Genomic DNA, 24,811 nt, shown 5'->3' with positions numbered 1-24,811 from the left:
ATTACAATCTAGACGATTCTGTTCTTCCAACTTTGTGGCAATAGTTTGGGGAGGGCCCTTTCCTGTTTTAGCTTGACAATGCCCTTGTGTACAAAGCGGTGTCCATACAAAAATGGTTTGCCGAGATTGGTGTTGAATAATTTGATTGGCCTGCACAGAGCCCTGACCTCAACCCCATCGAATACCTTTGGGATGAATTGGAACTTCGACTGCGAGCCAGGCCTAACATCAGTGCTCGATCTCACTAATGCTCTTGTGGCTGAATGGAAGCAAGTCCCCACAGCAATGTTACAACATCTAGTTGAAAGCCTTCCCAGAAGAGTGGAGGCTGTTACAGTGGCAAAGGAGGGACCAACTCTATAATAATGCACATGATTTTGGAATGAGATGTTCGACGAGCAGGTGATTGTATCTCTTGTCTGTCTTGGAACATACAGTGCATTCAGAAAGTATTCAGACCCCTTGATTTTTCCCACATTTTGTTACGTTTCAGCCTTATTCTAAAATGGATTAAATATTTTTGTTCCCCTCATCAATCTACACACAATACCTCATAACGACAAAGCGAAAACAGGTTTGTAGACATTTTTGCAAATGTATTAAAAATAGAAAATATAATTATTTACTTACATTTGTTTTCAGAGCCTTTGCTATGAGACTCTAAATTTAGGTCAGGTGCATCCTTTTTCCATTGATCATCCTTGAGATGTTTCTACAACTTGATTGGATTCCTCCTGTATTAAATTCAATTGATTGGACATGATTTGGAAAGGCACACACCTGTCTATATAAGGTTGACAGTACATGTCAGAGCAAAAACCAAGCCATGAGGTCGAAGGAATTGTCCGTAAAGCTCTGAGACAGGATTGTGTCAAGTCACAGATCTGGGGAAGGATACCAAAACAATGTCTGCAGCTTTTAAGGTACCCAATAAAACAGTGGTCTCCATCAAGGTGCTTCAACAAAGTACTGAGTAAAGGGTCTGAAAACTTATGTAAATGTAATATTTCAGAATTATTATTTTTGAAACCTGTTTTTGCTTTGTCATTATGGGGTATTGTGTGTAGATTGGTGAGGAGAAAAAAACAAATGAATCCATTTTAGAATAAGACTGTAACGTAAACAAATTGTGGAAAAAGTCAAGGTGTCGGAATACTTTCCGAATGCGCTGTATACCTATTATTTCTATTTAGTTTTACTTTCTTTGCTTTCAGACCCATGGGTGCCTATTGACGCATACTTTCTTGGATTGTTTTGGAGATTTTCACCAGAGCGATTGGTGTGCTCTTTCCTGTCTGAGTTTGTGAAGAGCCTGAATACAGGCCCAAACGCAAACATGCCTGTTTTAATACAAGACCACAAAGTTTGCTAGAGGACACACCAAACACGAATGCCCTCTAACCACCTCCATGCCCCAGAAATTATACAAATTCTGAACAGTACGGCAGCACAATGTTTGAAGTTCACAATTTGTCTTTAATCTATAATTTGTATTCTGATATGGGGGCCCAAGTTCTTCACATGGTACGTGTCTGTGTGGTTTAGTGGGTAAAATTCTAATTAAATGTGCCATTTTACTGCCCCAAAAGTCGGGGGTTCTATTCCCACTTCTGCCTGTTCTACTTTCACTCCTTCTCCATCTCCTCCTGTTTCTAATCTCTCCCACTTTCACTCCTTCTCCATCTCCTCCTGCTTCTAATCTGTCTAAACAAAGCAGACAAAAAATATATAATTCCTATTCAGATGTGAGATAAATTGATTTAACATGGACTATTTGACTTGAGTATATGGTAAGTCGACATGTCTGAATCAGGTCCCATGTTCTCAATGTAACAAAGGTGGTTCAGCACAACAGTTTATTCCTGAAGACTGGCTAAATGGACTAAGGCAGTGTTTTCACAAACAGACCAGTGATGAAGGCCCACTCTATACATGTTAATTGTGCTATAACTTACATACCCCTAAACATTTTGATATTAACATAATTTATAATCTCACAATAGCAACTGAAGCATATAATTAGTAAAATGTTATACCATAGGAAAAATATTAAATTCCCAGTGTCTTATTTAAAATGTTAATTCAAGTCTGGTCTGAAAATCATCATCAATCAATATTTACAGGATATACTTTTCATGGCTTCAGAACACAATTATGGTGTTTTGAGTCTTTCTATTTTAACAGTGTAGTGCATGTGATTACAGTGGTTCATACTCATGTCTATTTGTGTTCTGTTCTGTTCTATTCTAGTGGCACATGCTCAGGACGCACACAATTCCAATGAGAAGCCTCTGATCCAGTGCTACAAGTGTGGGGAGCCATGTAAGGGTGAGGTGCTGAGGGTGCAGTCCAAGCACTTCCACCTGAAGTGCTTCACCTGTAAAGGTAAGTACAGTACCAAACCCTGAAGATAATTTGTTGATGGTGGTATGACCTATGCTCCTCATGAGGTAAAAGGGTTTAAAGCAACTGTCCAGTTAATATACAGTATGTCCAATAAATATGTCCTATGATATGACAATGTGATTAAAGTAGTTTTCCTTCCAAAAATGTAACAAAGTATATTGAAAAGGAGCTTTTCTGTGGGTCATAGAAAATATCGGTCATAAAAAATATATGAATGACAAATAAACAGCTGATTGGTCAGTGACGTCATGTTATTTGAGGAAATAGCAAGCATTTCAGAAACAGTCTGTTTGAGGTGGAGTTGTTGTTTTTTCTTCTCTCATTTATGTATTGGCAACCAATACGAGTACAGGACAACACAACAACATTATTTGGCTATAAGTTAACATAATTTGTAGTTTTCAAAGTGAAATGTTGTACTGTAACGGAGGATTAAGACTAATAATCAGCAATCAAATCATTGAACTCTCCCATGGTGGGTATAGCATTCAAGCAGCATGCTTTGACGGCTGTTTTGTTGTTAACAAATGTCAAAGCTAGCTAGCGCAAGCTTCCATCTCCCGATTAGCTATTGCGTGGCATGTCGCTGAAATTTGCATAATATGAGAGCATTAGGATGGCGCCGACAGAGATGGTCGCCTTGCTTCGCGTTCTTATGAAACTACACAGTATTTAGTTTTTTTATGTATTACTTCTTACACTGTTACCCCAGGAAATCTGAAGTATTATTACATTCAGCCGGGAAGAACTGTTGGACATAAGAGCAAGGTCAACTTACCAACATTATGACCAGGAATACGACTTTCCCGAAGTGGATCCTCTGTTTGGACCACCACCCAGGACAATGGATCGGATCCCAGTAGGCGACCCAAAACAATGGCACCGCAGAAGGGGCAGATGGAGCGGACTTCTGGTCAGGCTCCGTAGATGGGCACATCGCTCACCGCTCCCGAGAATACTACTCACCAATGTCCAGTCTCTTGACAACAAGGTAGATGAAATTCGAGCAAGGGTTGCCTTCCAGAGAGACATCACAGATTGTAACATTCTCTGTTTTACGGAAACATGGCTCACTCAGAATACCTTATCAGAGTGGGTACAGCCACCCGGTTTCTTCACGCATCGCGCTGACAGAAACAAACATCTCTCTGGTAAGAAGAATGGCGTGGGTGTATGCCTTATGATTAACGAGTCGTGGTGTGATCATAACAACATACAGGAACTCAAGTCCTATTGTTCACCTGACCTAGAATTTCTTACAATAAAATGCCGACCGCATTATCTACCAAGAGAATTCTCTTCGATTATAATCACAGCCGTGTATATCCCCCCCCAAGCAGACACCTCGACGGCCCTGAAAGAACTTCATTGGACTCTATATGTAAACTGGAAACCACAAATCCTGAGGCTGCATTTATTACAGCTGGGGATTTTAACAAGGCTTATCTGAAGACAAGGCTCCCTAAATTATATCAGCATATTTAGTGCATGACCCGGGCTGGCACATTTCTGGATCATTGCTACTCTAACATCCGCGACGCATACAAAGCCCTCCCTGTCCCTCCTTTTGGCAAATCTGATCATGACATTGACCACAAATCTGACCATTTTGTTGTTCCCAGCCTATAGACAGAAACTAAAACAGGAAACGCCCGTGCTCAGGTCTGTTCAACGCTGGTCCGACCAATCTGATTCCCCGCTTCAAGATTGCTTCGATCATGTGGACTGGGATATGTTCCGGATAGCCTTAGACAACAACATCGATGTATACGCTGATTCGGTGAGCGAGTTTATTAGCAAGTGCATCAGTGATGTTGTACTGCTGTTCCCACATGCTTCAAGAGGGCCACCACTGTTCCTGTTCCCAAGAAAGCTAAGGTAACTGAGCTAAATGACTATCGCCCCTTAGTCTTGCCTTCCGTCATCATGAAGTGCTTTGAGAGACTAGTCAAGGATCATTTCACCTCCACCCTACCTGACACCCTAGACCCACTCCAATTTGCTTACCGCCCCAATAGGTCGACAGACGACACAATCGTAATCACACTGCACACTGCCCTAACCCATCTGGACAAGAGGAATACCTACAGTTGAAGTCGGAAGTTTACATACACCTTTGCCAACTACATTTAAACTCTGTTTTTCACAATTCCTGACGCTTAATCCTGATAAAAGTGATTCCCTGTCTTAGGTCAGTTAGGATCACCCCTTTATTTAAAAAATGTGAAATATCAAAAAATAGTAGAGAGAATAATTTATTTCAGCTTTCATTCCTTTCATCACATTCCCAGTGGGTCTGAAGTTTACATACACTCAATTAGTATTTGGTAGCATTGCCTTTTAATTGTTTAACTTGGGTCAAACGTTTCGGGTAGCCTTCCACAAGCTTCCCACAATAAGTTGGGTGAATTTTGGCACTTTCCTCCTGACAGCTGGTGTAACTGAATTAGGTTTGTAGGCCTCCTTGCTCGCACATGCTTTTTCAAGTCTGCCCACAAATTTTCTACAGGATTGAGGTTAGGGCTTTGTGATGGCAGCACCATTACCTTGACTTTGTTGTTCTTAAGCCGTTTTGCCACAACTTTGGAAGTATTCTTGGAAGTATGCTTGGGGTCATTGTCCATTTGGAAGACTCATTTGCAACCAAGCTTTAACTTCCTGACTGATGTCTTGAGATGTTGCTTCAATATATCCACATAATTTTCCTTCCTCATGATGCCATCTATTTTGTGAAATGCACCAGTCCCTCCTGCAGCAAAGCACCCCCACAATATGATGCTGCCACCCCTGTGCTTCACGGTTGGGATGGTGTTATTCGGCTTGCAAACCTCCCTCTTTTTCCTCTTAACATAACGATGGTCATTATGGACAAACAGTTCTATTTTTGATTCATCAGACCAGAGGACATTTCTCCAAAAAGTACGATCTTTGTCCCCATGTGCAGTTGCAAACCTTAGTCTGGCTTTTTTATAGCGGTTTTGGAGCAGTGGCTTCTTCCTTGCTGAGCGGCCTTTCAGGTTATGTCGAAATAGTACTTGTTTTACTGTGGATATAGATACTTTTGTACCTGTTTCCTCCAGCATCTTCACAAGGTCCTTTGCTGTTGTTCTGGGATTGATTTGCACTTTTCGCACCAAAGTACATTCATCTCTAGGAGACAGAACGCGTCTCCTTCCTGAGCGGTATGACGGCTGTGTGTTCCCATGGTGTTTATACTTGCGTACTGTTGTTTGTACAGATGAATGTGGTACCTTCAGGCATTTGGAAATTACTCCCAAGGATGAACCAGTCTTGTGGAGGTCTACAATTTTTTTCTGAGGTCTTGGCTGATTTCTTTTGATTTTCCCATAATGTCAAGCAAAGAGGCAGTGAGTTTGAAGGTAGGCCTTGAAATACATCCACAGGTACACCTCCAATTGACTCAAATTATGTCATTTAGCCTATTAGAACTTCTAAAGCCATGACATAATTTTCTGGAATTTTAAAGGCACCGTTTAAAGGCACAGTCAACTTAGTAAACTTCTGACACACTGGAATTGTGATACAGTGAATTATAAATGAAATAATCTGTCTGTAAACAATTGTTGGAAAAATTATTTGTGTCAAGCGCGAAGTAGATGTCCTAACTGACTTGCCAAAGTTACAGTTTTTTTTATTTATTTTACCCCTTTTTCTCCCCAATTTCATGGTATCCAATTGTTTTAGTAGCTACTATCCTGTCTCATCGCTACAACTTCCGTACGGGCTCGGGAGAGACGAAGGTTGAAAGTCATGCGTCCTCCGATACACAACCCAACCAAGCCGAACTGCTTCTTAACACAGCGCCATCCAACCCAGAAGCCAGCCGCACCAATGTGTCGGAGGAAACACAGTGCACCTGGCAACCTTTGTTAGCGCGCACTGCGCCCGGCCCGCCACAGGAGTCACTGGTGCACGATTAGACAAGATTTCCCTACTGGCCAAACCCTCCCTAACCCGGACGACGCTAGGCCAATTGTGCGTCGCCCCACGGACCTCCGGGTCACGGCCGGTTACGACAGAGCCTGGGCGCGAACCCAGAGTCTCTGGTGGCACATCTGGCGCTGCAGTACCGCGCCCTTAACCACTGCGCCACCCAGGAGGCCCGTAAGCTACAGTTTGTTAAAAATAAATTTGTGAAGTGGTTGAAAAATGAGTTTTAATGACTCCAACCTAAGTGTATGTAAACTTCATCGATTACAGCTCAGCAATTAATACCATAGTACCCTCAACTCGTCATTTAGCTCGAGACCCAGGGTCTCGACCCCACCCTGTGCAACTGAAAACGGCACACCTACATATTTAGAGTGGGAAATTTTTAAGTTCCATCACGGACAAACTGAAATGGTCCACCCACACAGACAGCATGGGGAAGAAGGCGCAACAGCGCCTCTTCAACCTCAGGAGGCTGAAGAAATTTGGCTTGTCACCGAAAACACTCTCAAACTTTTACAGATGCACAATTGAGAGCATGTGACCAATAAAATTTGATTTGATTTGCTTTGATTTTCAATTCTTATTGCTAGCTCTCTCATCACCAACTTAAGTTGCTGTTTCCTCATGTCTCCTCCTTCCATTGAAAATGGCTTGTCGCTGGTAACTAGGTCACTGATTATAGCCCCAAGTGTGAGCCAAGCTAATGCACATCAAGTAAAGCCTGGTCCCAATGAATCACATTCTCTGCTTGTTTATTCACCCAAGGCCCAGAGGACTACAGTGTGTGGCCTGTTTATCTCCTGTTGTGTCAAAGTTACAAGTGCCTTGTCAATATTATAATAAACAGATTGAACAGCCAATTAGTTAATATTTTCCCACAGCTGCTGTACACTGAGTCCAGCAAGCGAGAATAACAATTAGTCAGTTAGCTAGTTAGCTAGCCAGGTCATCAAATCCTACTTGAAGGCAAGTACTGTGGCATTGAGAGTCACATAGCTATAATATCATTTCAATAAGTATGAACAGGCAGTGGTTACAGTAAATCCACTCATTTGGAGTAACACTACATTACCAAAAGTATTTGGACACCTGCTCGTACATCTCATTCCAAAATCATGTGCAATAACATGGAGTTAGTCCCCCAATAGTTGGTCCCTCAACTATAACAGACTCCACTCTTGTGTGAAGGCTTTCCACTAGATGTTGGAATCTAATCAAACCAAATGTATTTATATAGCACTTCTTACATCAGCTGATATCACAAAGTGCTGTACACAAACCCAGCCTAAAACCCCAAACAGCAAGCAATGCAGGTCTAAACAGGCAGGATATAACCCCACCCACTTTGCCAAAGCACAGCCCCCACACCACTAGAGGGATATCTTCAACCAACAATGTACCATCCTGAGACAAGGCCAAGTATAGCCTACAAAGATCTCCGCCACGGCACAACCCAGGGGGGGTGCCAACCCAGACAGGAAGACCACGTCAGTGACTCAACCCACTCAAGTGACGCACCCCTCCTAGGGACGGCATGGAAGAGCAGCAGTAAGCCAATTACTCAGCCCCTGTAATAGGGTTAGAGGCAGAGAATCCCAGTGGAGAGAGGGGAACCGGCCAGGCAGAGACAGCAAGGGCTGTCACACTCCTGGACCAGACTACAATCAATCATAGGACCCACTGAAGAGATGAGTCTTCAATAAAGACTTAAAGGTTGAGACAGAGTCTGCGTCTCTCACATAGGTAGGCAGACCATTCCATAAAAATGGAGCTCTATAGGGAAAGCCCTGCCTCCAGCTGTTTGCTTAGGAATTCTAGGGACAATTAGGAGGCATGCGTCTTGTGACTGTAGCGTACGTGTAGGTATGTACGGCAGGACCAAATCGGAAAGATAGGTAGGAGCAAGCTCATGTAATGCTTTGTAGGTTAGCAGTAAAACCTTGAAATCAGCCCTTGCCTTGACAGGAAGCCAGTGTAGGGAGGCTAGCACTGGAGTAATACGATCACATTTTTTGGTTCTAGTCAGGATTCTAGCAGCCGTATTTAGCACTAACTAAAGTTTATTTAGTGCTTTATTCGGGTAGCCGGAAAGTAGAGCATTGCAGTAGTCTAACCTAGTAGTGACAAAAGCATGGATATATTTTTCTGCATCATTTTTAGACAGAAAATTTCGGATTTTTGCAATGTTACGTAGATGGAAAAAAAGCTGTCCTTGAAACAGTCTTGATATGTTCGTCAAAAGAGAGATCAGCATCCAGAGTAATGCCTAGGTCCTTCACAGTTTTATTTGAGACAACTGTACAACCATCACGATTAATTGTCAGATTCAACAGAAGATCTCTTTGTTTCTTGGGACCTAGAACAAGCATCTCTGTTTTTTCTGAGTTTAAAAGTAGAACGTTTCTAGCCATCCACTTCCTTATGTCTGAAACAAAGGCTTCCAGCAAGGGCAATTTTGGGGCTTCACCATGTTTAATTGAAATGTACAGCTGTGCGTCATCCGCATAGCAGTGAAAGTTAACATTATGTTTTCAAATGACATCCCCAAGAGCTAAAATATATAGTGAAAACAATAGTGGTCCTAAAACGGAACCTTGAGGAACACTGACATTTACAATTGATTTGTCAGAGGACAAACCATCCACAGAGACAAACTGATATCTTTCTGAAGCAGCACTAAGGTCTAGGAGCAGGAGGACAGATGCAGAGCCTCGGTCTGATGCCATTAAAAGGTAATTTACCACCTTCACAAGTGCAGTCTCAGTGCTATGATGGGGTCTAAAACCAGAAGCATTTCGTATACATTGTTTGTCTTCCGCCTTTTTCTAAAACTTTTGAGAGGAATGGGAGATTCGATATAGGCCGATAGTTTTTTATATTTTCTGGGTCAAGGTTTGGCTTTTTCAAGAAAGGCTTTATTACTGCCACTTTTAGTAAGTTTGGTACACATCCGGTGGATATTGAGACGTGTATTATGTTCAACATAGGAGGGCCAAGCACAGGAAGCAGTTCTTTCAGTAGTTTAGTTGGAATAGGGTCCAGCATGCAGCTTGAAGGTTTAGAGGAAATGATTATTTTCATCATGGTGTCAAGAGATAAAGTATTAAAACACTTTAGCGTCTCCCTTGATCCTAGGTCCTGGTAGAGTTGTGCAGACTCAGGACGACTGAGCTTTGGAGGAATACGCAGATTTAAAGAGGAGTCTGTAATTTGCTTTCTAATGATCATGATTTCATGAATTTATTACTGCTGAAGTGAAAGCCATCCTCTCTTGGGGAATGCTGCTTTTTAGTTAGCTTTGTAACAGTATTAAAAATACATTTTGGATTGGTCTTATTTTCCTCAACTAAGTTGGAAAAATAGGATGATCGAGCAGCAGTGAGGGCTCTTCGATACTGCACGGTACTGTCTTTCCATACCTTAAGGGAACATTTTGGCATTTCGTGTATGGTTAGTGAGAAAGTCCATATTGCAAATGTACGGTCCCTTACTAGACGTCCGAAATCGTTTGTAAAATTTGCAGTCGGCGTCGGGCCGTGCGGTAGGGCCGGACCTACCGGGAAGTCATCAAATGAACTTTGTCGGACATTCGGTTTCCGTTTTATAAAATAAACAAGTTTTGGACCATTTTTCCGCTATCCCGGAAATTCCCACAATAGGGCATACGGAATCATATGGCAATTTGGCAAAACATCACGAATCACGACGAGGCCTTATCTCGAAAACTGAAAATATTTCGAAGCCGAAACTTGGTGAGCGTAGGTTTGGCATAATGGGCAGTTGGCCCCGAACAAGATGGCGTCTATGCCTCAACGGTTTTTGAGTTATGGCCATTTTTCTGGGATTAAAGGTCCAAAATGGAAATAGAGAAATTATTTTTCCACTTCAGGTCAAAGTCAAGGAGCCTCCGGTGTCAATAAAAAAAGAACCAGCCATTTATCTATCGTCATTTAAGAGAAACGGAACAATGACAACTTGGTGATGTTCACAAATAGGCGGTTTTTTTTTTCAACGGTTACAGATCCAGTTGCAGGGAGTTCATACGAATCTTTTTAAAGTGTGCTGCGGAGCTCTGCGAGATTTCTGTGATTTTCTATGATTTTCTGAAATAACACACACATACTAAACCCTCCGTAAATAACTCAGTTCTTAACGTAAAGACTTAAAACTCAGGATTATGTGAAGGCATACCCCAATCAGGATATGAGTTTATTTATAGCTTCCTGTGCCAACCGGAAGTGCCTTAAATGGTGTCTCAGGGGCTGTTTCGAAGGGTTAAAAAAGTCAGATCTGTCCAAAACTTCATATATGTGATTAGGCAACCCCCATGAACTGTAAATCAGTCATTTTTCCCCAAAAAATTCAAAGGAAAAAAAATCACACTAAAACACAACTTGGAAGGAGGGACGTATTGGGGTGCGTAGAGACAGACAGTGGCTGCAATAGTTAGCTTTGTTCGAGCTAAAAAAGAACCGTCAGACCTAGAGTTCCGAAACTTTAGAAACCTGTTCTAGACCTCTGGTCGATGGTGCGTGGTGAGTTACGTGGCTCTAGAAGGTTCTCGGACCGAGAAACAGCCTCGTACATTTGCAATACCTTCAATTCATTTTGACCATTACGAAAATGACGACGTTTAGAAAAGTCTCAGAGACGCAAGGCTAGGTGCATTGAAACCGGCTCGGCCCATAGAGACGGACCCCAACGTTTCTGTCCGATAGCTCGTTCAAGGACCCCATAGCAAGGCATGGAAAAAAGTGGATTTTCAGCACCAATTAGGGTTTTTCTCGGACACCAAATGACCTATCGAGCCGAAACTCGGGATTCGGGGTCGCCTCACATAGGCCTTCACATAAGCTAGAACGTAACTATGTGTTTTATGGTTTTTTTATGGTTTGAACCGAAGGTGTTGTGAATTTTGGGCCAGCTCTGAAGTATGTAAAAGTTGGCTACTAAACGAGTTGGAAAAGTGGGTTTGGTGTCAGTTTGTATCAGTTTGGTGTCAGAATGATATCTAATTGACTGATGGACTCTTGTCCACTTGACTCTTGTCCATTTGCAATATGTTTAAACAGTGAGGTACCATCACCAAAAGCGACATTCTGAAATCTACCCTAACGAGCGATTGAGATGAACCAGAATCACTGCAAAGCCATCCCGATTTCATCGGGCCAGTCAATTTCACATTCCTGCAGGATTTTTATAGCATGACAAATTTGTGATGGTAAATGCCCATTGAAACATATTGCAAATGCACGTTCATTTGCAATATGATTCTATAGTGAAAAAACATCACCAAATAGACATGATGAAATCAACACAACGAGTGATGGAAATGAACAACTATCACTGCCCGGCCATCCCGAGTTCATCAGTACAGTCAATTTTGGCCCCCCCAAAAATAGACTTTTGACTTTGACTTTTGACTTCCTATGAAATCATATTGCAAATGGACAAAACATATGCCTTATGCACAAGTAAAACAAAAAAAAAATTATGATAATACAAGTTGACAAAAGTATAGTTTGAGCAAAGTATAGTTTGAATTTTGAGCATGCCAAATTCGTGATGGTACATGCCCATTAAAACATATTGCAAATGCACAGTGACTTTGAAAAAGTAGGGAAACATAAACAAATGGACATAATGAAATCACCATTTTTTTTTTTCGGTTACCAGTTGCACAACAATGCATGTGCATTTGCAATATGATTCTATAGTGAAAAAACATCACCAAAGTGACATTCTGAAATCAACCCTAACGAGCAATTGAGATGACCCAGAATCACTGCCCAGCCATCCCGAGTCCACCGGGCCAGTCAATTTCACATTCCTGCAGGATTTTTATAGCATGACAAATTCGTGATGGTACCTGCCCATTAAAACATATTGCAAATGCACAGTGACTTTGAAAAAGTAAGGAAACATAAACAAATTGACATAATGAAATCACCATTTTTTGGGGGGGGGGGGGGGGGGTTACCAGTTGCACGTGCATTTGCAATATGATTCCATAGTGAAAAAACATCACCAAATGGACATTCTGAAATCAACACTAACGAGCGATTGAGATGAACCAGAATCACTGCAAAGCCATCCCGAGTTTATCGGGCCAGTCAATTTCACATTCCTGCAGTATTTTTATAGCATGACAAATTCGTGATGGTAAATGCCCATTGAAACATATTGCAAATGCACGTGCATTTGCAATATGATTCTATAGTGAAAAAACATCACCAAATGGACATGATGAAATCAACACAATGAGTGATGGAAATGAACAACTATCACTGCCCGGCCGTCCCGAGTTCATCAGTTCAGTCAATTTTGGCCCAATAAAAATTGACTTTTGACTTTGACTTTTGACTTCCTATGAAATCATATTGCAAATGGACAAATCATGTTCCTTATGCACAAGTAAAAAAAAATATATATATGGTAATAACATTTTACAAAAGTATATTCATACACTTCTTACACATGATTAATTGTCTTAAAATCGAAACAATTTCGAAAAACAGTCCAGAAAGCACTTTTTTTTAGTTTTTAAAGTTTTAAAGAAAAATAAAATTTTCAACTTTTGACTTCCTATTAAATCATATTGCAAATGGAGAAAACATATGCCTTATGCACAAGTAAAAAAAAAAAATAAAAAAAAAAATGATAATAAAGTATGACTAAAGTATGTTGATAAAGTTCTTATACATGTGTAATTGACACAAAAATCGAAAGAATTTAGAAAAACGGTCCAGAAAGCACTTTTTTAAGGATGTGTGAAGTTTTTTACCAAATGTTGACATTTTTGACTTTTGACTTTTGACTTCCTATGAAATCATATTGCAAATGGACAAAACATATGCCTTATGCGCATGTAATTAAAAAAAAAAAAATATGATAACAAAATTGGACAAAAGTATATTCATACAGTTCTTACACATGTGTAATTGACAAAAAAATCGAAAGAATTTCGAAAAACGGCCCAGAAAGCACTTTTTTAAGGGGTGATAAGTTTTTGAAAAAAAAATCATTTTTTCAAAATTTTGCTTTTGGATGTTGACTTGGGTTGCATTTGAGGTATGAAAAACCCCGGTGGAGCGCACTCGCCCCCTGTTGGATTTTTGAAGTGTTACAACTGGCAATTGCCACATGGCATTTGCAATATACTTTGCATGAATCAACGCCACTTTGGGTGGTATTGGACATCGTGTATGTGGTTTGTCCAATACCAATATGTTGCCATTCATTTTTGTCCAATTCAGGGGGGTATTCCCTTACAAGCTACAGTGACTATTCGGCCCCCTTGAACTTTGCGACCTTTTGACACATTTCAGGCTTCAAACATAAAGATATAAAACTGTATTTTTTTTGTGAAGAATCAACAACAAGTGGGACACAATCATGAAGTGGAACGACATTTATTGGATATTTCAAACTTTTTTAACAAATAAAAACTGAAAAATTGGCCGTGCAAAATTATTCAGCCCCTTTACTTTCAGTGCAGCAAACTCTCTCCAGAAGTTCAGTGAGGATCTCTGAATGATCCAATGTTGACCTAAATGACTAATGATGATAAATACAATCCACCTGTGTGTAATCAAGTCTCCGTATAAATGCACCTGCACTGTGATAGTCTCAGAGGTCCGTTAAAAGCGCAGAGAGCATCATGAAGAACAAGGAACACACCAGGCAGGTCCGAGATACTGTTGTGAAGAAGTTTAAAGCCGGATTTGGATACAAAAAGATTTCCCAAGCTTTAAACATCCCAAGGAGCACTGTGCAAGCGATAATATTGAAATGGAAGGAGTATCAGACCACTGCAAATCTACCAAGACCTGGCCGTCCCTCTAAACTTTCAGCTCATACAAGGAGAAGACTGATCAGAGATGCAGCCAAGAGGCCCATGATCACTCTGGATGAACTGCAGAGATCTACAGCTGAGGTGGGAGACTCTGTCCATAGGACAACAATCAGTTGTATATTGCACAAATCTGGCCTTTATGGAAGAGTGGCAAGAAGAAAGCCATTTCTTAAAGATATCCATAAAAAGTGTCGTTTAAAGTTTGCCACAAGCCACCTGGGAGACACACCAAACATGTGGAAGAAGGTGCTCTGGTCAGATGAAACCAAAATTGAACTTTTTGGCAACAATGCAAAACGTTATTTTTGGCATGAAAGCAACACTGCTGAACACACCATCCCCACTGTCAAACATGGTGGTGGCAGCATCATGGTTTGGGCCTGCTTTTCTTCAGCAGGGACAGGGAAGATGGTTAAAATTGACGGGAAGATGGATGGAGCCAAATACAGGACCATTCTGGAAGAAAACCTGATGGAATCTGCAAAAGACCTGAGACTGGGACGGAGATTTGTCTTCCAACAAGACAATGATCCAAAACATAAAGCAAAATCTACAATGGAATGGTTCAAAAATAAACATATCCAGGTGTTAGAATGGCCAAGTCAAAGTCCAGACCTGAATCCAATCGAGAATCTGTGGAAAGAACTGAAAACTGCTGTTCACAAATGCTCTCCATCCAACCTCACTGAGCTCGAGCTGTTTTGCAAAGAGGAATGGGAAAAAATGTCAGTCTCTCGATGTGCAAAACTGATAGAGACATACCCCAAGCGACTTACAGCTGTAATCGCAGCAAAAGGTGGCGCTACAAAGTATTAACTTAAGGGGGCTGAATAATTTTGCAAGCCCAATTCTTCAGTTTTTGATTTGTTAAAAAAGTTTGAAATATCCAATAAATGTTGTTCCACTTCATGATTGTGTCCCACTTGTTGTTGATTCTTCACAAAAAAATACAGTTTTATATCTTTATGTTTGAAGCCTGAAATGTGGCAAAAGGTCGCAAAGTTCAAGGGGGCCGAATACTTTCGCAATGCACTGTAGTTGTAAGACATCCAGTTTTGTGTGGCGCCATTTCCGTTCCAATTTTCTGGAAGCTTGCTTCAGAACTCGGCTCTTTTCTGTATTCCAGGGAGCTAGTTTCTTATGACAAATATTTTTTGTTTTTAGGGGTGCGACTGCATCTAGGGTATTGCGAAAGGTTAAATTGAGTTCCTCAGTTAGGTGGTTAACTGATTTTTGTCCTCTGATGTCCTTGGGTAGGCAGAGAGAGTGTGGAAGAGTGTGGAAGGATCCCCCGCGCGGGATATGGTCACTAGTGTAACCAGGAGGTGAGGCCTCGTTTAACACAGTAAATTCATCAGGCTTAAGCCAAGTTTCAGTCATGCCAATCACATCAAGATCATGATCAGTGAATAGTTAATTGGCTATAACTGCCTTGGAAGTGAGGGATCTAACATTAAGTAGCCCTGTTTTGAGATGTGAGGTATCACAATCTCTTTCAATAATGGCAGGAATGGAGGAGGTCTTTATTCTAGTGAGATAGCTAAGGCGAACACCACCATGTTTAGTTTTGCCCAACCTAGGTTGAGGCACAGACACGGTCTCAATGGGGATAGCTGCCTGCTGCCTGGCCTGCACCCTATTTCATTGTGGAGCTAGGGGAGTTAGAGCCCTGTCTATGTTTGTAGATAAGATGAGAGCACCCCTCCAGCTAAGATGGAGTCCGTCACTCCTCAACAGGCTATGCTTAGTCCTGTTTGTGGGTGAGTCCCAGAAAGAGGGCCAATTATCTACAAATTCTATCTTTTGGGAGGGGCAAAAAACAGTTTTCAACCAGCGATTGAGTTGTGAGACTCTGCTGTAGAGCTTATCACTCCCCCTAACTGGGAAGAGGCTAGAGACAATTACTCGATGCCGACACATCTTTCTAACTGATTTACACGCTGAAGCTATGTTGCGCTTGGTGACCTCTTACTCTTTCATCCTAACATCGTTGGTGCCGATGTGGATAACATTATCTCTATACTCTCTACACTCACCAGTTATAGCTTTAGCCAGCACCATCTTCAGATTAGCCTTAACGTCAGCAGCCCTGCCCCCTGGTAAACAGTGTGTGATCGCTGGATGATTCGTTTTAAGTCTAATACTGTGGGTAATGGAGTCGCCAATGACCAGGGTTTTCAATTTGTCAGAGCTAATGGTGGGAGGTTTCGGCGTTTCAGACCCCATAACGGGAGGAGTAAAGACCAGAGAAGGCTCGGCCTCTGACTCCGACTCGCTGCTTAATGGGGAGAACCGGTTGAAAGTTTTTGTCGGCTGAATGAGCGACACCGGTTGAGCATTCCTACAGCATTTCCCTCCAGAAGTCATGAGAAAGTTGTTCTGCTGCAGGGACCGTGCGATGGGGATTTATACTACTATCTGTACTTACTGGTTGCACAGACGCTGTTTCATCCTTTCCTACACTGAAATTACCCTTGCCTAACGATTGCATCTGAAGCTGGGCTTGTAGCACAGCTATCCTCGCCGCAAGGCGATCGTTCTCTTGTATGTTACGAGTACAGCGACTGCAATTAGAAGGCATCATGTTAATGTTACTACTTAGCTTCGGCTGGTGGAGGTCCTGACGAACCACGTCCAGATAAAGCATCATGTTAATGTTACTACTTAGCTTCGGCTGGTGGAGGTCCTGACGAACCACGTCCATATTAGCGTCCGGAGTGAAAAAGTTGAATGAAAAAAAGTTGAATGAGGGAAAAACTAAAAATATAAACGGTAATTAAAAAGTAAAAACCGTAAAGTTGTCAGGTAGCAGAGTAAGGTTAGTAAGAAAACATTAGAGCTATCCTCTTAAAAAGTGTAAAAGCAACTGTCCAATTGTTGATTCTGTTGTCTTTGGTTGTATCCCAAATGTATTCCCTATACAGTGCACTACTGTTGATCAGAGCCCTATGCTCCCTGGTTAAAAGGAGTGCACTATATAGGGAATGGGTTACAATTTGGGATGCCCCCTTTAACTTAATTTGCATTGTTGTTGCAACATGCTTGCTCCTACATGTACATTAGTCAGAAAAAATGTATTATGCTAAAAATGTGTGCATGGTTTTACTGTATCCTCTGTGATATTCCCTGTGTTTTGGTATTTGGTATTTTATTAGGATCCCCATTAGCTGTTGCAAAAGCAGCAGCTACTCTTCCTGGGGTCCACACGAAACCTGAAACATGACATAATACAGAACATCAATAGACAAGAACAACTCAAGGACAGAAATACATACTTTTTTTTTAAAGGCACACATAACCTACACATCAATGAATGCACATAAACTACTGTATCTAGGCCAGATAGGGGAGAGCCTTTGTTCGTGAGGTGTTGCTTCATCTGTCTTTTGAAACCAGGTTTGCTGTTAATTTGAGCAATATGAGATGGAAGGAAGTTCCATGCAATAAGGGCTCTATATAATACTGTACGCTTTCTTGAATTTGTTCTGGATTTGGGGACTGTGAAAAGACCCCTGGTGGCACGTATGTTGGGGTAAGAGTGTGTGTCAGAACTCTGTGTAAGTTGACTGTGAAACTATTTGGGATTTTCAACACATGAATCTTTCTTATATAAAAAGAAGAAGTGATGCAGTCAGTCCTCAACTCTTATCCAAGAGAGACTGGCATGCATAGTATTAATATTAGGCCTCTGATTACAATGAAAAACGTGCAGCCCTGTTCTGGGCCAGCTGCATCTTAAGTAGATATTTTCTTGCAGCACTGGACCACACGACTGGACAATAATCAAGATTAAACAAAACTAGAGGCTGCAGAACTTGCTTTTTGCAGTGTGGTGTCAAAAAAGCAGAGCATCTCTTTAAAGGACAGACCTCTCCCCATCTTTACAACCATTGAATCTATATGTTTTGACCATGACAGTTACAATCCAAGGTAACGCCAAGTAATTTAGTCTCCTCAACTTGTTCAACAGCCACACCATTCATTACCAGATTCAGCTGAGGTCTAGAACTTAAGGAATGATTTGTACTAAATACAATGCTCTTAGTTTTAGAGATGTTCAGGACCAGTTTATTACTGATCACCGATTCCAAACAACTATTTTTTAAGGGTTTCAGTGACTTCATTATCTGTGGTTGTTGATGCGTATATGGTTGAATCATCAACACACATGACTTGTTTAATGCCAGGTCTTTAGTCAGTTTGTTTGAAACATACTCCCACGGTCTCTATCCTCCACATACACAAATACTGTACACATGCACATGTACACACACACACACACACACACACACACACACACACACACACACACACACACACACACACACACACACACACACACACACACACACACACACACACACAGAACACAAACCCAAGGTGGTATTTGTGTGTGTCTATAGAGGAACCCATTGCATGCTACGCTCAGAGAAAAACTCATCTTAGCACTGTCCATGCATTTCACTTTCAATTACAAATTGCTTTGTTATAGCTCGCCACCTCTCACACAGGGAGACATACACAAGCCCTTACAACAGAGAACACTGTTACCTTGCATGCAAACCAGCCTGACTTGTGTGGCCTAAACCTGCTTTAGACGAGGTGGGCTGAGAACCAATCAAATGGACTGTTTCCCAAATGGCACCATATTCCCAACATACTGTATGTAGTGCACTACTTTAGACCAGAGACCTATGGGTCCTGATCAAAGGTAGTGCACTAGAGAATAGGGTGCATTTGGGACACTGCTAGACATTACCTCTGACTGATGGTTCTCACTCAATTCAATTAGTTTAAGAACTAATCTAATCTAACTAATCTCTGAGCCGTAATCCAAATAAACGTTATTCTCTCTCTCTCTCTCTGGGTCAATTCATCCTTGGGAGTGAATGTGGCTCGTTGCATACAGTATGTCATGGTTCCACCTGTAACCAGAGGACAGCAGAGACCATCCTCGAGACATTAACGGCACTCAAGTGTGCACTCAAGTGTGTCCAATTTGCTCAGTAAAGTATTATGTTTATCCTTAACCACTGATTCCTCATCTGGTTTCTTCTCTGCACCTGGGTCCAACCTTACCATGTCACAGCAAGCTTCACCCAGATAAATAATGTTGTAACCCAACAAGGAGCACTGCTGGGGCAGAAGCAATAATAACTCTCCCAAATATCAGAAACCCTGCAGACACTTATTGACTCCCTCCAACCACAGTTCAGCCTCAACCCAGGAGGAGACCATGTCTAAGTCTTATCGCTCAGCGCTACAGGCATCGCCGTAGTTCCTCAAAGAAACTTGAACCAGGAACCCAAGATCCCAGCAAACCAAGTTGTGTGCTGGCCACCTGGAAAGATGCAAGGGTTCCTCACTGAGTGTTCTCTGGTGTTCGAGCTACAGTCCTTCTCGTTCCACACCGATCGGGCCATGATCACCTACATCATCTCTCTACTCTCGGGCAAGGCCCTGGCGTGGGCAACGGCGATGTGGGAACTGCAGTCACCATCCTTCCATATTAGCCTTCATTGCCGAGCAGCGATGAGTCTTTGACCACCCTGACGGCGGACGAGAAGTGGCCAGTCGACTGTTCAATATCCGCCAAGGGGCCAGACCAGTTGTTGACTTCACCATTGAGTTCCGCACCCTCGCCGCCGAGAGTGGGTGGAATACCGAGGCCCTGGTCATCGCTTTCCACCAGGGTTTGTCTACCTCAATCAATGATGAACTGGCCTCAAAGGGAACTGGGAGAGGACCTCAAGTCCCTGATAAAGCTGGCAATCAGGATCGACAACCGCCTCCAAGAACGTGTGAGACCGCGCATTTTTGACACCACCCCAGTATCCCGGTTTACTGAGCACCCCAAACCCCCCGAACCCAGCATTCAGGTTCCCATGCAGCTGGGACGGAGCCCACAGGTGCGTGAAAGGCCAATGCGCAAAGGTTGCTGCCTCTACTGCGGTCTACTGTGGATGTCCTGAGAGGCCTCCTGCAGAGTCAACAATGTCAAGATAGAGAAGTGTGAGTATCGCGTATCCCAAGTTTCCTTTCTGGGTCACATTATCTCCACCACAGGCATCCAAATGGACCTCGTAAAGGTTGAGGCGGTCACCGACTGGCCCCGTCCCACCTCACTCAAGCAAGTCCAGTGGTTCCACAGGTTGGGCAATTTTTTTTAGGGTGTTTAATAAACAACTTTGGTGCGGTGGCAGCGCATCTCACGGTCCTGACACGCAAGTCCCAGACTCGTTTTTGCTGGACTCCCATTGCTGACAGGGCATTCATGGATCTCAAGGGACGTTTCACCTCTGGACTCATCCTCGTTCATCCTGATCCTACTCGTCGCTTTGTTGGAACAGACGCCTCAGACACCAGAGCAGGGGTGGTCCTTTGTCTGCGGAACGAGGACTAGATGCAGTGTTAACCATGTAGCCAGCATTCCATTTCTCTCTCTCTCTCTGTGTGTGTGTGTGTGTGTGTGTGTCTCTCTCTCTCTCTCTGTCTCTCTCTCTCTCTCTCTCTCTCTCTCTCTCTGTTTTTATGACAAGGCCTAAAAGCACATCTGTCATACTAAGCTTTTCAGTAAGCTTTTTGCGCCATGTACTAGAAACAAAAAAGCGTGGTGTGCGTATTTTTATTTACAGCTTGTATCGGCACAACCGAGGGGGAGGAGAATGGGCCAGCCAAGAAAATAAAATAACCTTCAAAGTGGAGAGGCTCGGAGGTGGAGGATGGAGGCTAAATCCTACCTTGGCAGGAAAAAGATGATTGAGTTGACTATGGCAATCATACCTACAATGATGTTTAATTCCATGCTGAAATGTGTCTGATTTGCATATTAGTAACATGATATTGAAATGTCGATATTGATTGTTGTTTAACTGTAACACTTACCTGATCCACCTTGTTATTTCATTCTGAGTGAAAAATGAAACATCACACTTGATGCAAATCTTTTTAGTCTGCATTCACTTGTAAACGTTATTTATGAATGCTATTGAAATTGTAAAATTATTCCAATGTTTTGACTACCATTTAACTTTCAATGAAATTGAGCACATTGATAGATATTAAGTCAACTTTGAATAAGACCGTAATTGAAACTGTACAGTCTTGATTTGATGTCAGTCTTCATTGGAGACCACCTGGGGTGTACTCAGTCCGGAAACCGTTTAACCTCTTTATCCTACCCCCTCCTTTTTCGAACATTCTGTTAAAAATCGCGCAACTTTTCAGTGTCCTGCTACTCATGCCAGGAATATAGTATATGCATATGATTAGTATGTGTGGATAGAAAACACTCGGAAGTTTCTAAAACTGGTTAAATCACGGCTGTGACTATAACAGAGCGTGTGTTTCATCGAAAAGCGCAAGAAAAACTGCTCACTGAAATCTGAAAAAAGTATCCATGCGCCCCTTTCATGGATTATTTAAAGGAAACCAAATTTAATATGGAGACGGATGCAATTCATACAGCTTCCACACGATGTCGCCAAAAACGTCATCTTCATTGACAAAAATCCATTGAGGCATTACGAATAGATCATTGATTCCATCCAGCCTACCTCAATCGATTTTGGAAGATTGAAAAATGGACACTGTTTTCTTTTGTAGCTGCTATTGAATACAGATCGCCCAGTGATCAATTTGATCGCTTATTAACTTTTACAAATACCTAAAGTTGGGTTATAAAAGTAGGTTGAAGTTTTTTGTCAAAGAATATAGGCAACTTATATCATTTTTAAACATGACGTCGCGTCTTGGAAGAGAGCTTTTTTCGTGATGCAGACAGGCCATACAAATGGATATTTTGGGCATTCATGGACGGATTTAATCGGGGAAAAATACCAATTTGTGATGTTTATGGGACATATAGGAGTGCCAACAAAGAATATCATCAAAGGTAATGAATGTTTTATATTTTATTTCTGCGTTTTGGGTAGCGCCGGCTACCGCAAAATCTGTTGTTTACGTGTCGTGCTGGTATTTTGGGGGGTGCATGCTATCAGATAATAGCTTCTCATGCTTTCGCCGAAAAGCATTTTAAAAATCTGACTTGTTGGCTAGATTCACAACGAGTGTAGCTTTAATTCAATACCCTACATGTCTATTTTAATGAACGTTTGAGTTTTAACAAGTACATTTAGCATTTAGCGTAGCGCATTTGCATTTCCAGGTGCCTACTTGAGACGCAGACGTCTCAAGTAGGACCAAGAAGTAGAACCAAACGGATGCAAACAGTCCAAAATGGGGAGGTGCCTACCTGTTTCCCATGAAAACTCTTATTTGCATTTTCTGTTTGGAGTGAACGGTTTCTGATACAGAATTTTGTTGCGTTACAGGCTAATTCTAAAATGTATTACATTGTTTATATTCCCTCAAACTACACACAATAACCAATAATGACAAAGCAAAAATAGTTTTTTAGAAATGTTTGCAAATGTATTGAAAAAGAGAACCGAAATATCACATTTACATACGTAAGTATTCAGACCCTTTACACAGTACTTTATTGAAGTACCTTTGGCAGCGATTACAGCCTCAAGACTTCTTGGGTATGACCCTACAAGCTTGGCACACCTGAATTTGGGGAGTTTCTCCCATTCTGCTCTGCAGCTATGTCAGGTTGGATGGGGAGCGTTGCTGTGCAGCTATTTTCAAGTCTCCTGAGATGTTTGATCGGGTTCAAGTCCGGGCTCTGGCTGGGCCACTCAATGACATTCAGAGAATTGTCTCAAAGTGTCGTCTTGGCTGTGTGCTTCAGGTCGTTGTCCTGTTGGAAGGTGAACCTTCGCCCCAGTCTGTGGTCCTGAGCACTGGAGCAGGTTTTTGTTATGGGTGGAAGATGGCACAGTGATGCCATCTGTTGGTAAATGTTCATTACTGCAACTCTTGGGTTTTTCCGGGGTGCTTGAGATACCCGGATGTGTTGTGATGTACTGAACAAGACTGGTTACTCGCATCAATGCCTCTGTCTCGTCATTTAGCATTCAAACATGGTGTCAGAGTCGGATAACTAACCATGCTTTCCGCAAATTAGAGTCACCTGCTCTGGTTTACAAACAAATGCTTATTTGTGTAAAATTTCGCCCGGAATTGGCCTTAAGCTAGAGTGAGTTTGCTAGTTAGCTTCAGTGTTGTTAGCACCGGTTAGACATGGCAGCGAACATTCCCCCTCCCGCCGTTATGAAGCTCAGCGGGGATTGGAGCACGAACTGGGATACGTTTAGAGGTGAATGGGAGGACTATGCGCTAGCAACGGGACTTCTGGAAAAGGAAGATGAGGTAGTGGCTGCCACTTTGAGGACTATAATGGGAACTGAATGCCGACACGTATACAAACACAACCTGAACCTAACAGCAGCACAGCAAGGTAACGCTATAGCTATTCTTGATGCTCTTGAACATTACTTTACGCCAGCAAAGAACGTCATCTACGAGCGTTATGTTTTCGGTCGTTGCAAACAGGAGGACGGGGAGTCCATTGACAGCTTTGTCACTAGGTTAAGGGAAAAGGCAGCTACATGTGACTATGGTGCTTTAAGAGATGAACTGATCAGAGATACGATTGTGCTTGGCATAACGGATGAGGGCACCCGCAGACGTTTGCTGAGAGAACGTGACCTGACGCTGGCCTTGGCAGTGGAGACATGCCGTGCAGCAGAGCTTACTGATATACGGATGAGGTCCATGGAGCTAGAAAGGCAACATACGGACAATGTAAATGCTACATTCAGGCAGCCAGTAAAGAAATTCCCCTTTGCCACAGCTAATGCTAATACTACAGACAACCCCAATACATGCCGATATTGTGGCATTTCTCATGGACGAGGAAAAGAACACTGCCCAGCCTATGGAAAAATATGCAAATCCTGTGGTACAGCTAATCACTTCGCAAGGGTCTGCATGAAAAGCAAGAGAAAGGAGGGTAAAGTGCACTCCATGGAAACAAACACAGATGAAGGGAACGACAGCACAGAGGATGTATATGCTAGCGAGTGCATAGGGGCAGTGAGGGCAAAAGGACAAAAGTGGTTTGTCACTCTGCTACTTAATAATAAACCACAGCAATGCCAGCTAGATTCAGGGGCCACATGCAACGTTATGAGCCTTAAAGACAAAAGGAGGCTCGCGCCCAGAGACAAACTCACACAGAGTAGCACCAAGCTGAAACTGTATTCAGGCCAGTTCATGACCTCTTTAGGCCTGTTTGTGACAGAGTGTGTTTTACGTGGCCAGAAATACACCCTTGAGTTTGAAATAGTTGAGGCTAGTCAACAGCCATTACTGTCAGGTTCTACATGCGAGCGCCTTGGACTTATTAACTTCACCATCCCAGCTGATCTTAACATTATAGACAAAGTCCAGGCTGGGCCCCTGAGCAAGGAGACACTCCTAAGCAAGTACCATGATGTCTTCAACGCACCGGTCGAGTCAGTTCCTGGGGAAGTCCACTTTGAGTTGGACGCAGAAATCCAGCCTGTCCAGTGTGCACCCCGCAATGTACCAGTGGCCATGAAAGCAGCTACGAAGGCTCAGCTTGACAAATACGAAGCAGATGGCCACATCATATCCGTCACCGAGCCTACGGACTGGATAAGTAAT

At 42.3% G+C, this 24,811-nt stretch overlaps 1 protein-coding gene across 1 annotated transcript in view; it reads left to right on the top strand.

Annotated features, from left to right (window-relative positions):
• The window catches only part of LOC139409112 (actin-binding LIM protein 1-like), a 118,761-nt gene that overhangs the window by 42,953 nt on the left and 50,997 nt on the right, over positions 1-24,811 (top strand). Inside the window, exon 2 of the mRNA XM_071153839.1 lies at positions 2,251-2,385. Coding sequence (XP_071009940.1) covers positions 2,251-2,385 — 135 coding nt within the window. The remainder of the gene's footprint in view (positions 1-2,250; positions 2,386-24,811) is intronic.

The sequence above is a fragment of the Oncorhynchus clarkii genome, chromosome 1 (assembly GCF_045791955.1).
Source record: "Oncorhynchus clarkii lewisi isolate Uvic-CL-2024 chromosome 1, UVic_Ocla_1.0, whole genome shotgun sequence".
NCBI lineage: Eukaryota > Metazoa > Chordata > Actinopteri > Salmoniformes > Salmonidae > Oncorhynchus > Oncorhynchus clarkii.
The sequence above is the reverse complement of the archived record's forward strand: the minus strand, read 5'-3'. Positions and strand labels throughout refer to the sequence as shown.